The sequence below is a fragment of the Centruroides sculpturatus genome, unplaced genomic scaffold, assembly GCF_000671375.1.
Source record: "Centruroides sculpturatus isolate CEXI.00-Female unplaced genomic scaffold, Cexi_2.0 scaffold621, whole genome shotgun sequence".
Classification (NCBI taxonomy): Eukaryota; Metazoa; Arthropoda; class Arachnida; order Scorpiones; family Buthidae; genus Centruroides; species Centruroides sculpturatus.
Window position 1 is genome coordinate 377,022 of NW_019384795.1, and position 14,838 is coordinate 391,859.

The window sequence follows — 14,838 nt, forward strand, 5'->3', positions numbered from 1 at the left end:
GGGACGGGCCCTTTCTTCGCCAGGTGCAACCGGGAGGGCGCTACCTTTTCGGATGGGTCAAATCTCCGGCGGAGGGGGGAAGAGGGGGAGGCGGACGAATGATTTATGGAGAGAGAGTCGAAAAAAGCGCGGCAAAAAAAGGGGCGAGGGCGATATGTCTCACGTTGCTCCTCGGAAAACAATAATCCCGGAAAAAAGTAATATGAAAATTGTAGTTGCCAATCTCTTTCCGCGTTTTTCCGCGACCCTCCCGAAATGCTCGGGGCCGTTGCCCGGGCAACCGGATGCCAGAAAGGGTTCGATAATGTTTAGCCGTTATCGCGCAAATTATTTCCCAAATGCGGTTTCTCGTTCCTTTAAATAAATTAAAGGAGCGAAAATCGAATCATTTTTTTAATTTGAATTTTAATATCGACGTTTATAACGCGAGAAATTAAAACTAAGTAAATATTGGGGCGTCGTCACTTGCCGCCACAACCCTTTCGGCAGCCCTGTCGACGGCCGAGCATTCCAGAAAAACCTCTCAATATCGATTCCGGTATCCAATTCTCCTCCGATCGATAAGCGATAACCTCCACCGATATATCGGCGCCAATTTCGAATTACGTCACCGACCACATTTCCATTCGGCTGCTCCCCAACCCAATACAAAGTTTAAAATCGCGCGCATGGACGGGGATTTTAATTTTGGCCCGCGTAACATTAATTTATCGAAATTTAGAGTCAAAGGGTAAATACAGGATCTTGCGAATCGAGTCGCATTTAATGGCTTTGGACGTAGGAACCAGACGGAGGCGCCATCAAAGTCCGTCCCCATTGGAGGATTCCTAATTCGAAATCGGTGACGTAAGAATGTCGAAATTCGGCGTCGGAGAGTCAAAAGCCCGGGCGAGAACGGAGCGAGGAGGAAGCTGTTGAATGCAATTTCGATTCAAAATATCGGTTAAATTCTTTTTGCAGAGGGCAACAAATTGATTTATATTAAAGAAAACATTAATCTTATGCAATATATATATACTTTTTTCGCCGTAGAGTTTGGGACCAATTTCCCGGGATCCGGGTGCAGCTGCACCGAATCCCACCGAAGCACCTCCGAAAGCAAAAAGTAATAGAAAGCGACAGAGGGAGGAGGGGAAAAACTAGGGATTTTTCGTGGGCGGCGATTGTTGCGCCCCTCGGCCGAGTCGTCCGGCCGTCGGGAGAAAGAGAATTTACAGGGGGCGCTCTTTTTCGATTTCGGATTCGTTTTCCTTCTCTCTCACCTCCGGACTCGATATATCCGGGATGCGGACGCTTTTTCTCTCCTCTCCGTTCGCCAGATAACCCAGGGAAAATGTCAAGTCGCGCGCCGGATAATGCGCAACGGTCGTGGGAATTACACCCGGTGCCGCCGCTCTTCTCGCTTACGCTCCCCCCGCCGCCGGCACCGACGAAAGTGGCACCTCCGCCCCCGGGGGAAGGAAAGGGCAAAAAATAATTAGGCGAGCCACGCCGATCGGCGCGGTGGCGCCGGTCCGATCGGGATAATAGTAATAACCGAGAGTAATCTTTCATAAAGAATAGCGTCGAGAAGAAATACGAGGGAAGGGAGGATGCAGAAGCGGCACCTGTCACGTTATTAGGAGGTCGGGCAGAGGAGAGAAAGTGGCTGGCACAGATAAGACGACAGACGCGGATGTCCCGACAGAGATAAGAAAGGGGCCGGATGTCACCCGGTCTGTGTAAAACACGTGTCCCTCCGACCAATAAATAAGTCCATTGTCTGACTGGTTGCTGCCCTCGGCCCGACCGATAACGCTATCGGAGCGTCGCAGACATCCGGTCACGTGATCCGAGCCGGGTCCGATGCGGATTTTTGATCCGGCGGACGAGGTCCGAGACGGATCCTCGGCAAGACGGAGCGAAGTTTACCTCGTCGCTTTTCGCCAGACGTCAGAATTTAATCCCCTTTCCCGGACGGGCGGGGATTAGCGGGCGCTGCTGCCGAGAGATAGGCCGACGGCCAGGTACACGCGCGCGCCCGGCCCTCGGCTCCCGCCTCCCCTCCCCTCCGCCGCGACCGGAAGCGGGCCCTTACTGGCCCCCGGGAAGACGGGCCCAGGCCGTCGATTCTCCCTCTTCTGCCCGGGCCACTTCCGCCCGCCGGAGTCGATTTTAAATTCGGTGGGGATTTTCCATTTCTCCTTATCTGGGAAGAACCCGGTCAAAAATCGGAGGATTGGCGACTATCTCTTCCGCCAGGCGGCGTAAACCCACCCCAATTAACCGTCGTATGGACTAAGGGCACGATTACCCGATTGCGAGAATGTATCGAGAGAGTGAAAGTAACTTTATTCCTCTTAAACGACACCGGCGTCTTTCCCTCAACGTCTCTTTTTTCTAAGCCCTGAAAAATACACAAGAACGTTGGCCACGGATTAATATTTCCAGTACTCACCGGGCGCGAACGGGTGGCGCCGCTGGTCGTACCCACCTCTTTTCTTTTCCCTCTTCTTTCTTTCTTTCTGCAAAAGAAGAAAATCTCTTATCGCAGCAGTAAAGCGCGCCGTTTTTCCATTTTAACACCCGAGAGACGACGAAACGACCGCAACCCTCGGCCCCCGATTTTAAAATAAATCGTGGGAATCTGTCGTTTTCGTCGCGCAAAGAACTGAAAGTTTACCTTTTTTCTGGCCGTCGTCCGGGGGGCGGACATCTCCTGAAACGAAAATCGTTCTTTGGGATTAAGGTTTCATAAGAAGAAACGAAGAGAATTTCCCTCCGCCGGAATTCTACGATATTCTACATTGGTTTCGTTTGGCGTAATTTTACAGCTTTAGGAATTACTCACCTGGAAGTCGGCATCCAAAATAGACACGTCCTCGAACTTGGCCAAATTTCCTAGACCGGAAGCGGCGGGAAGACGTCGGTAGTTGTGCTAAAAGGAAAAAGAAAACCAATGTGTAACGTAATAACGATAACGAAGAACACCAAGAATGCGTCGCACGTTCCGTGGAACCCACCTACCCACTTTTAACACCCGAAATTATCGGGGAACGAGTCCCCTCCTCTTCCGGGGTGTGGGAAGGAATATGCCGTATCGAGGCTGGCCTCGGGTCTTCTCCCTCCGTATCGTTTTTCTAATCGGACAAAAAGCTAATTCCGGGATCCTGAATGAGTTTCCTGCGCTATATCCACCAACCCAACGAGTCCCAGAGTTTGTCTTCTGCCAGCTCCTTCACCCTTTCTCCCCGCCTGATTTACTCATATTTAAATGGGATTCCGTCAGTTTATATATTCTCCGTCCCAGGCGCCAACAGAGGTTGCGGCTGACGTTTTCATCGCGAAAACGTGTATGTCGGACGTTCAGCGCCGCCTTCCTGTAAGCCTAGAAGTTTGACAATGGCGGATATTTTCGGAATATCGGCGGTTTGGATTTCGGCCACTGGAAGTCGTAGGACCCGGACGGGGGCGGAGTTAAAATTGTAAATGGCGCCGCTCGTTACCGAATTAAAAATTATTAACTTATAAAAAGGCTTAATTTCCGGGTGGGGAAGAATTTCCAAAAAATATCCTAAATGTTGATGAACGGTAACATTTTCGTCCGATCACGCCACGCACGTTCACCTCTTCTCCCGCCCCTCCGGTTCCAAATTTAATAGCGTCGGTACTCCGCATATAGAAATCAATCTGCCGAATTTCGGAAATTTTGCTTCTTCCGGTCCCCGAACGTAACGCCGGAAAGACATCCAAGCGCCATTTTGCTAGGGTTTGTTTTACGTTTCTGGCTTGCTGAGGGTCGAAATGTCCGGAAATGAAAGTGATGAGAAGAGTGGAAGTTTGAACCGTGGCCACACTTTTCCCTACTTCCTTTTCCGTAACGGCCGAAAAAGTAAAGGCAAATAACGGTAAGGAATATACTTCTGGACATCATTCTTACACTTTTTTCTCCAGCCGCGTGGTTACGCGATGTTAAATGCTCGCGCCTTAGGCTGCGTTGGTACCGTAGTGTTTCGGTTTTACTTTCCCGTTGTTACGCATACGTAACAAGGGAAAGTATCGAATTCGTATCAAATTTGACCTGTCGTATTGTGTGCCCACCAGTGGCCAAGCACTCTTCGTACCCTGAACACTGGGAGTTCGGTCGTGGTTTCGCGCCTCGCTCGGACGGGCTGGCCACGTGGAGTTTTCTGGGTTTTCTCCACGTCTGTAACGCCTAAATAGGGACCAGTTTCCCTTAAAAAGGCCTCCCGGAAGGCAACTCCCTAGGCAGATCGGCCAAGTGTTGCATTGCATTAACTAAACAAACAAACCTTCCTTGTTGTTTTTTTCACATATCTCCACGTTTTGAGACCTTCCGTACCCAAAAATGCCAACCCTCCAAAAATTCCATGTTTATTTCTATTGGTGTCTATTAGTTTAATATCTGGGATGGGTAAAGCTTACGTAACGAAATTAGGCACGGTGGCTTGCGTACGTGGAGGGGCATCGATGCTATTAAATTTTGGTGGTTAAAGGTCGAGGGGGCAAGGAGATAATGGGTAGTCAAGTGTCATATCTCGAGAGGGAGTGGGACTTAAATGAAGATTTTACTGGTTATTAGTATTTACAATTATAAAACGCGTCCGGACCCTGAAAATTAAGCATTTTGTCATTTTATAATAATTCATAATATAGGTTTTTTTTATAAGAAAATGTGGCAACGGGTGGCGACACACGCAATTTTATTATCATTAATAATGTAAAAGTTATTCTACCATATTGTTCCCTGAAATTTTGTGACTCCTTCCGTTCCAATAGTTTGTTGGAACTCTGCTATAGAAACACCATAGTACGCAGACCTAACCCGTACGTGTTTGTTTCAAATATAACGTATGCGGTGTGTTTCCTTTCCAAAAATGTCGATAGAGATCGATGCCACCCTGCCAGAAACTCTAATACGTCAAAATAAATGTATCATCAAAGTCACCGCTAGCCTTCGAGTAACTTTGATCAGCGGAATTTTTTAAAAAATAACATATAAACACCAAAGTTTCGAACACTAGTATTCCGTTTGACGGCCCGGAAATTCCTTTTTTTTTGCGACGGGAGTGCCAACATTTTCAAGATGAAACTCGTCCGATTTTCGACCAATACAATATCGTGCGATAGATTCGCCTCAAAAGTGGTGGCATTCTTCGGAATTTTCTGCCATACCGCCATGGTTCCACGTTGCTCTTCTAAGGACGCTAGCGCTCCTCTGAGAAACGGCTAGTTTTAGTTGGATGCCGCGGTGTGGGAATGCCTTTGGAATGGGGTTGGATCCCGTCCCGAGGAATTCGTCCAACGTCGTCCGATGTCACCGATAATGGCTATCATTAACGCCTAAGTCGATTTCCGTTGGCCTCTGCCGCGTTTCTTTCGACCATCCCTCATATACGCAAATGATACGTTTCGCGTGAATTTACTTTAAAGATAAATTTATTATTTGAGCAGTTTTGCAATTAAATGTAAACCACACAATTCGTAAAACTGTATATATACTACCTTAATTTCCCACTGATAAATAGTAATGGTTCGGTGGTCCTCTTTGCAGTTCAAACCCGATATTTTCAAACACTTTGCAACTCTCCACATCCGTATTGCGAGTTAATAATATCCTATTACTTTTGTGCATGCCGATTACATAAATGCAATATTAAAAATTCTAGAGAATAATTGACGATAAGGCAAAAATAAACATTCTCGATTTAAAATAATACGTATCTTTAAAAACGGGCAGACGTTTGAGACAATTGACCGTTCAAAACTCCGATACTTCGTAATGCACAACATATTTTACTTTTTGCAATTTTGGATTTTTCTAGTAATGAAAAATCTAAAAAACCCAAAAAGATGGCTTTTTTGGCCCACTTCCGTTCGAGCATTTGTCACTGAGCCAATCGGCCAGTAATACCCACGTCCCTTTATTCGTACACGTAACTCCATTCAAAATCTTGGCATAAGTATGGGGATTTTTATTTAGTAAAAATGGAAGCAGACAGAGATCTTATCCGCTACAATTTCTTCCGTAATAGTCCGCGGTTGATCCGACCGCGTTTAATTCGTCTACGCACTACGTAAATTCTTACGTAGCCCAATCTAACGGTGATAATTTTGTCGGATCAGCCAAACGAAGCGCGATAAACCGGTTTCCGTTTTTACTGCGGAGTTACGCGCCGTCCTTGTATTTAATTAAATTAAAATATTGTCGAGAAAGGTTATAGGTTATCTATATGACCGTTCCGATTTTCTGGCGCACTCTACACTTTGTTCTGGAAAAAATCTAATTTTCATTTTATTCTGGTAAGAGTGTAACCGTCCGAAAATAGGATATTAGAAAAACACTCAAAATTTGTGAAACGAACGGTTCCGTAATAAACTACGAGAGATCCGACAATTATGGAAAATTCGACAGGGAGGTATTTGACCAAAGATCAGTAATCGTTATAACGAGATTAAGAACTGAAGGCACTCGAAGAGTGAGGACCGACTAGTAACACTGTAACTATGCTCTAAAACATAAAACACATCCGGAAGGAATATAGCGTTTAATAGCCAATGTCTACGACATTTCAGAGTAGAGATTCGTCAATTATATTGGACTGGGGACTCGAACTTTCTACTCTAAACATTTTGAAAGCTGTGTTACCACACTTGTTCTATCGTAATCTTGCTACTTTGTGAAATACGCGTCCGTCCTTATCGTATTTTGTATCTTATTCCAATACAGTTGCGGCTTTGAGTTCTTCAGCACCGGGTACGGTTTTCCTCCGTACACTTCCCTAGCTATTAGACCCCGTAGATTTTCTATGGGATTCAAATGGGGGAATAGCCAGACCGATCATCCGCTCGAGCACCGTTATCTGGTAACCACCGATAGAGTTTGCATTGTAGATAGGTACATTATCTTCTTGCAATTACTGCACAGTTTTTTTCCAAATGGCGGAAGATGCGCATCCCAGAGGTTTCGACGCCCGACTGCTTTCGTCGGGCCATTTACCAAAGCTAAATTTCCGATCTCTCTCCTCACCCACGCTCGGTAAACGAAGACACCACTCCTCCTAACATCGTGCCAAATTGAATTTTTTTTCTCCTCAGTCCAAAGGAGTCCGAGACAATTTATCTTTGGTCTTTTTTGTTGGTTTGGTTGTTTGTTAAGTTATGGTAACGCAAAACTTGGGCGATCTGTCTAGAGGGGATGACTTCCGGGAGGTCTTTTTAAGGGAAACTGGCCCCTATTTAGACGTTACAGACGTGGAGAAAACCTGGAAAACGCTACGTGGCCAGCCCGTCCGAGCGAGGCGCGAACCCACGACCGAACCAGTGCTCAAGATACGAAGACCACTTGGCCACAGGTGGATACCTTTTTTATTAGTGATGCTTCGCTTGTTTATACCCTAGACGTTTTGTTGATATTAACCACCCATGAAAGTGTGGATTTGCGATCGTCGTCGGGCCTTTGTGTGTTATTATTTCTCGGTTAAGTGCCGATTTCTGCTTCATCGACTTGGAATGCCGTCCAGCTTGTTATTTTTTTCTTCTTTCCGTATTGCACATCAACTTTAATATACTTGGCTATAACGCGACGAGATCTCTCTGGCTGCTTTGCCATAGCTCTTGCTAGACTTCCGGGCCCAATGAGAGTCCATTAAAATGAAAATAAATAAGGAATTATTTTATATTTACATTTATTCCTGTCACTAGTTTTTGACTAATTGTAATAAGAATTTATAATTTCAAAATCTCGAAGTGGCCTGTATTTTTGCAACACCTCGTATATTCGTTTCATTTCCTTAAAAAGTATCTTTGTAGGTGTGTATTTTAAAATTCTTTCCTGGTTAATATTTTTTACACAGAGAAAAATAAGACATACTAAAAATTTAAAACTAAGTTAAAAACAAACTATATATAATGTTTTTTTTTTGTGTGTGTAAAAACTATAGACTCAATTTGGAGTATGAAGTTATTTTCTGTTTTTTATATCTTAAAACTTTGGCCCATATAAATTTTTTAAAGTCAAATATGCCTAATGTGGCACGCAGAAATGGTTTGCCCGTTTCGGAAAGAACTCTTAAGGCCGTAGCATATTGTGGGTTGCACGAGCATGCGCGTTTGGTATGCACGCACCAATAATACACGTAAATTCTAGTTAGAGAACTTTATCGAGAAAGACCGCAGAAAACATGTTCTTAACAGATAAATTTAATTTTTCCGCCGGAAATTTTACCGTTGTGTATTTCCTCTAACCTGACTGGAAGCACAGAAGGCCACGCGCAACTTTAGTGTGGCGAGTTCCCATTCTGCAATCTGTTCCACGTGCACGATTTCGGTTTTGTCGTGTTGCCTCATCATTACGTATGTACCTTTGCCTCGATTCAAAACTATTTTAAAACTGTACGACCTGTACGTCGAACTCTATGGAAACTTTGTTGAAGTTAGTGTAAGTGTATTATATGTGATGCATTGTTATGAAATGCTTAGTGTAATTTATGATTAAAAAATTACCTTTTGCTTTTTAGTTAATGGCATTCTCATCATATATTTTTCTTCATACCTAAAATAAAAAATGTTTAAATTAAGTAATGTGAGAAAACATCATTATCAAATTAGTTAATGTGTTAAGTTATTAAGCTTTACAAGCTGAACTTGCAAACATTTCAAAGCTAATTACATGTTAAATTTTGTACATTATATATTCCCAATATCTGCAAAGAATAAAAAGTACTATTAAAAACGATTTTTAATAATTTGCAATTTTTCACGACATTTATATTTTTAATACCATATTAAATGTTTTTTTTTTTTTAAACTCTTTCTGCCCTGTGAGCACTAAGAGGACCTCTTTATGTAAGCCCGTTATGGGTTCGGCAAGGCCCACAATGAGGCTGCCGGGCGATGAGGAAGGGGCCCGACATATCCGAACGGACCACCCCTGAAAAATTCCTGGGGATTTTTCGACCCGTTCGGATTCGAGCCCGGGTCCCCCAGAGCAGTAGGATGCCACCTTGAACGCTCGGCCATCCGCATATATTAAATGTTTAAACAACATTATGTGGAATTAATTTAAAACAATCTGAACTGGTTAAAAAGATATTACAGTAAAATCTCTCTTCGTGACCACCTCCAACATACAATCGTATGTTTTTGGTCCATTTTGTATAATTTAGCTTCCAATATGTGACCATTTGACCGAATCTATGCTGTCAGTTACTTCAATTCCTTTGTTCCTTTTTCAAGCAGTAGCGAATTAAGACCTTCCGGAGCCCGTTGACACCAAAGATTTGAGCCCTTCTACGTAATTTGGGACCCACCGGGCAACGTGCTTCAATTGCCCAGCGGACAATCCGACACTGTTTCTGCACAATTCACCCCAAATGGAATCAACAAAGGAGAGACAGTGAATACTATTAAATGAATGAACTGATAAACATGACTCTGTGTAATCACCACATTCTAGCACATGCACAATGTTTCTAGTATTATTCTGTAAACAAAATGTTCTAATAAGATTCATATTCTAACTATTCTAACTTAACATTCTCAAAAAGCAATAATTATAAATAGAATCTTAATGAACTTCATTATAGATTATGGATGCAATTCATTAAAGACAATTCTGCATAATGCCAAGAAAAATTTCCAATTATATTTATATAAATATACAGGGTGTGTGGAAAGTAGTTAAACATTGAGAAATCACTAATTTTTGTAACAATAATAACAATAATGCAATCATAAAATTTGTGTATGCCTGTACGTCAATAAATGAAATTTTATAATACGCATGTCAACAGTGCGAGCAGTAACCGAGAGGCATACAGAAAAGTGATCTGTTCACATTACAATCCCAAGATGGATGGAACCAGTGCCTACGTTGAATTTTAAGATGTACACCTATATTTCCATTTAATAAGGTACATGACAAATAATTTTCATCATCACTGCATTAGAAATATAGCAATTATAGCAATTTCTCAATGCCTAGTTACTCTCTACCCACCTTGTACAGTATAGTACAATAGATAGATATATTATAGATATACAATATTTCAATATTTATAGGGGGATAGGAGGCATTACTCAGTGGTATATCCTCAAAGAGATGAAATGAAGTGAGAAGGGTTAGTCAGAGGGAAAATATACAGTTAAAGTATCATTAACAATGATGATGATGGTTTCTTTATTTATGTAGAATTTAAATAATTTTTATTGTATTGTTTTTCTATGGAACAATTAAACACTTACAAATTTTTTACATTTTATATTTCCTTTAATTTTATAATATTTAAGCAAAATATTCTGCTTGTGAATATTGTCCAATTGACAAATCTTGTGATAAATTATACAAGTTAACAAATAATAATATCCAATTTAAGAAATTCAGAACTGCAATTTTCTTCATAAGGATGGTATCAAAAGCATCTTCAGACTCAGAAGCCATCCTTAACCCAAAAATGTTTGTATTCTGACACACACATACCAGACAATACAATGTAATTCAAAATCATTTCATTTTTACATTCCTAAAAATACAGCATTAATTTTGAAAATATGCCTAGATACTTATCAATAAACTCTTAAAAATTTCTTGTGTGCTAAATTGTTTCACAAGCACATGGAGTCTAATTATAAAATCTATTTCACATTCTATGTCATATCAATACATTAAGCTGTATTGATCAGCATCTGACTGACTTGTAAGATAACATTTTATAACATTAAAATTAAAAATTTTGAACAGAAATATAGAAAACATTAAAATTTATTTAAATTTGACTATTTATTTACAAAATGACTCAGAATATATATACCATATTTACTTGCATGTAAGACGAGGTTTTTATCCATTTTTCACTGCTTCAAAACCCTAGGTCATTCTATACAAGCAAGTGAAGGATTCTTTGAGTTTTTATATAATTTTTGTAAACTATGTATTTACATATTTTACCAGATTCTTACCTTCTTGTGTTTAAAAACAAAAGTATTTTATCTGGATCATTTGAATCGTTCTTGTGTATTGCCAGGAGTAAAAAGATGAATAGCAATAGGAAAAGCAAAGCTTTTGAACTGAATTCCAAAATTATATGGGAGCCTGATATAAGTTTTAATCCATTCCCAAATGAAAACAGATGATTATTTGGAAATTCAAAGAAACTCATAAGTGTAATCAATGAAGAGTGAATTCGACTGTTAAGAATTGGCAAAAAAGGTTCCCAATTGTCTAGCTTTACATGAACAAATTATGTTGTCAATTTTACAAGATTTTTCCTTGTAGTTTAAAATGCCAGTAATTTTTGTGGGACAATGTATGCATTTGTGTTCATTTGATATTTATTTGTTATTAAATGAAATAAAATTAGAATTTGTTTTCTGAAACCGTGTTTTCATATTTATTGACTATTGAACACAAGGCTGTGTTATTAATTAACTATCAACTGAATAAAGAGGAAAAATGCCAAGTGTTTAATTAATAACATAGTCTTGTGTTCAATAGTCAATAAAATTAGAATTGTATTAATAAATCTAATTTTCTTTATTTTGATCTTTAAAGTCACACCTTGTCCTATATGTGAAATCATCTTATATTCAAGTAAATACGGTGTATATATATATATAAATAAATGAGGATGTTTGTTCACTACGCACTCATAGACTGTTTAATCTATAGGTACAAAACTCTGCAGTTACCACTAATGTACTTCTAACTTAGATAATGTAGTGCATACCACCCCAAAATATGGATTGAATTTCTGTATATCAATTAATTTCTGTCTACATTTTATTTGCTGTCTTTACATATAGTGCCATCTATTGGCAACACAATTTAAAAATAATAAACTACATATAATTTTTTAAAAATAAATAAATAAATATTATATCCACTCAACTACAACAACAATATAGCACGAAGTAGATATGCTATATCATTAGTGCAACAGGTAGCACATAGCATTCACCTTTGTGGAGGCAAAAGTGTTACACTGTGAAAACTACAAAGTATATATATTTCTCACACCTAACAACTCAGGATTTTTCATTTGTGAATGGTATTTTCTTAATTGTTATAAGTACCCATCAGCAGCTGAGTGGATAAAAACACAGAATACTGGTAGTTCACCATTCCACTGGAGACGTGCAAACCCATGACCATGTGGAGTCTTCCAGGTTTTCTTCATGTTTGTAACACTTAAATAGAGGCCAATTTCCCATAAAAGTCCTGCTGGAAGGCACTCCCTTGGCAGATCATCCACATGTTGCATTGCTGTAACCAAATAAACCAAACTAATTTTTCTATAAACTCACTATTTACAAGGATATATTTCCCATGTAATTTATAGGCATTCTGATGTTCTTAAAATGGGTTTTACCCATTTAATTAATTGTAAATTTTTCAAATTTACAATTAATAATGCTGGATGTAACAAGTTAGTAATTAATAAAAATACTGTATATGTGTTTTATATACCATAAGACTGCATATTAAACTTTTCTGAATAAATTCTTATGTAGAAAAATTATGAAGTATGTTAAAAGTTAAATAAATAATAACAGAATATGTAATAGAAATTATAATTTTGTCATAATGAACTATAATTATTAAAAATATTTTCATAACTCAAAACTAGTATATCTTTCTCTTGTAATCTTAAGCAATGCATTCCTTTTTACGAATAAAGTTTCCAAACAAATTTTATAAAAGTACTAGGGATTTTTATCTCGTTATTCCCAATACATACTACTCATAACAAAAATATTATGATTTGGCAATTCCTAATGCCTTATTTCTATTTTCTTTATCTGTGTATAAAGTCTGTCCATAAATGTCTTGCTGCACTTTTATCTATATATTGTGGTCGAGCAGAACCGGGTCATCATTCAATAAAGGTGGGAGATGCCAAATTTTGATTTTTTTTTTTAAGCAATAGTGTCCCAGCCACATTGTCCAACAATTTCAAAACAATGCACGAGCTTCCTTGAGTCATGAGGTAAGTAACAGTGGCAGTATGCCCAAGAAGTGCCATGAACCGGTGGTGATCTCCAGCAGGTACTGATCATTGCCATGTGTGATATATACGAGACAGTAAATTCATGGTGTGTATTATATATAAAATAGATACTACTTGTCTTGCAGTCTTTGTTCACTTGTTCAAAAATTTCATGACAATTCATTGATTCCCAATGTTGCCATTATTTGGGGGGGCAAAAAACGATGTTGCAACAATTTTAAGCTAAGAAGTACAGTACAGCATTGATTATCCGACCCCCGATTAACCGTCACCTCGGTTAACCGACCGCGTTCTAGTCGGCAAATTCAAATGTCCGCTAGTGATGTGGCGCTACAATATTTGGCTACGTCGTGGCTACTTTATTATTATTTTTACATGTTTTAGCTGGCAACACTGGCTCGACCATGAAAGGGAACCAGTATTTAAACGAGGCTTAATTTTCTAATTTTTAACGATACAATAGCGACGATTATTATTTTAAAAAAATTTTTGTTAGGCTTAACATTGATAAAAATTCAACACAAAGTAGGTTAATAGCAATATACTAATATACTAATTACATGGGATATAATAATATACTACACTAATAATGGATTTTTTCATACTTTTCGGTTATCCGACTTTTCAATTATCCAACCAACCCCAGTCCCCAATTGAGTCGGATAATCGATGCTCTATTGTATTTTATATAGAGAGAGACAGAACAGATTTATCAACAGTAGAACATACATCTTTAAGATTTTAATTCATAAATTATGACAGGAATTCATTTTTCCTAATTAAGACATATAATAATGTAACCATTTACTAAAATGTAATTAAAAGCTGTTTATAATAAAAGTTTATTTTCTGAATAGCAATAATCAATGTCTGTATCAACACAAGAGAACTTATCTAATAGACATAAGTGATTTTTTCAACAAAACTCTGTACTTACTCTTGTCTTTCCTTCATTTCTTTATTTTGTCTTAATTTATGATGGCCAACTGAATCCTATGTAAAAAAGAAAGATTATTTTACATTCAATTTTACAAGTCATTAAGAAACCATATGAATTTATAAAGTATTTTGTGTGTAATATTTCAAAAAAATTAATTATAAACAATTTAAAGCAGTGTTTTTATATTACTCTATTTAATGCTTGAAACATTCTCTGAACTTTTTTACAGTCAATGACTATTCAATGATTAAAAACAAAATATTTTACATTAAAAATTTGTTTTGAAAAGGGAATACTTCCTTTTAACTTACATTTCATTACATTCCATATAATCAAAAAACAAAATATACTGATAATATTTTCGGATTTGTTATTTCACAACTATATTGATATCACAAAAATGTTCTAATATGAATATTTGCTTAATAGTATTTATAACTGTACTTCTCACTTACTATACCAGGGCTGGCCAAACCTTCTCACAACAGGAACTATATATCATTATCAAAAATACAAGTTTCAATAGAGAATGTGGTGTTTGTATCAGGTAACCAAAAAAGTTTTGTCGTTTTTTGTTGAAAGAAAACAAACATAAAAATGTATAGGAAATAACACAATTTATTCATCAAAATAACCACCCTCACATTCAATAACCTGTTCCCAATAGGAAACAAGCTTATAAATTCCATTTTTATAAAAGTCACGATTTTTAGAGTTGAAAAACTTCCCTAATTCCGTTTCTATAACCTCTCTATTTCTAAACTGTCAATTTCGCAGATGATTATCTAGGCTTAAAAATAGGTGATAGTCAGAAGGGCTAATGTCAGGGAAATAAGGAGGGTGCAAAAGAGGTTCCCATCCAAGGGTCTGAATTGTGTCAGAGGTCACACG

At 38.6% G+C, this 14,838-nt stretch overlaps 1 protein-coding gene across 1 annotated transcript in view; it reads right to left on the reverse strand.

Annotated features, from left to right (window-relative positions):
- Positions 1–222: 222 nt before the first annotated feature.
- Positions 223–14,838, reverse strand: part of LOC111629383 (neuroguidin-like) — a 51,302-nt gene continuing 36,686 nt past the window's right edge. Inside the window, exons 9-13 of the mRNA XM_023373277.1 lie at positions 8,506–8,554; positions 2,831–2,917; positions 2,663–2,698; positions 2,474–2,504; positions 223–2,386 (exon numbers count right to left, since the gene is read on the reverse strand). Coding sequence (XP_023229045.1) covers positions 2,364–2,386; positions 2,474–2,504; positions 2,663–2,698; positions 2,831–2,917; positions 8,506–8,554 — 226 coding nt within the window. The 3' untranslated portion in view covers positions 223–2,363. The remainder of the gene's footprint in view (positions 2,387–2,473; positions 2,505–2,662; positions 2,699–2,830; positions 2,918–8,505; positions 8,555–14,838) is intronic.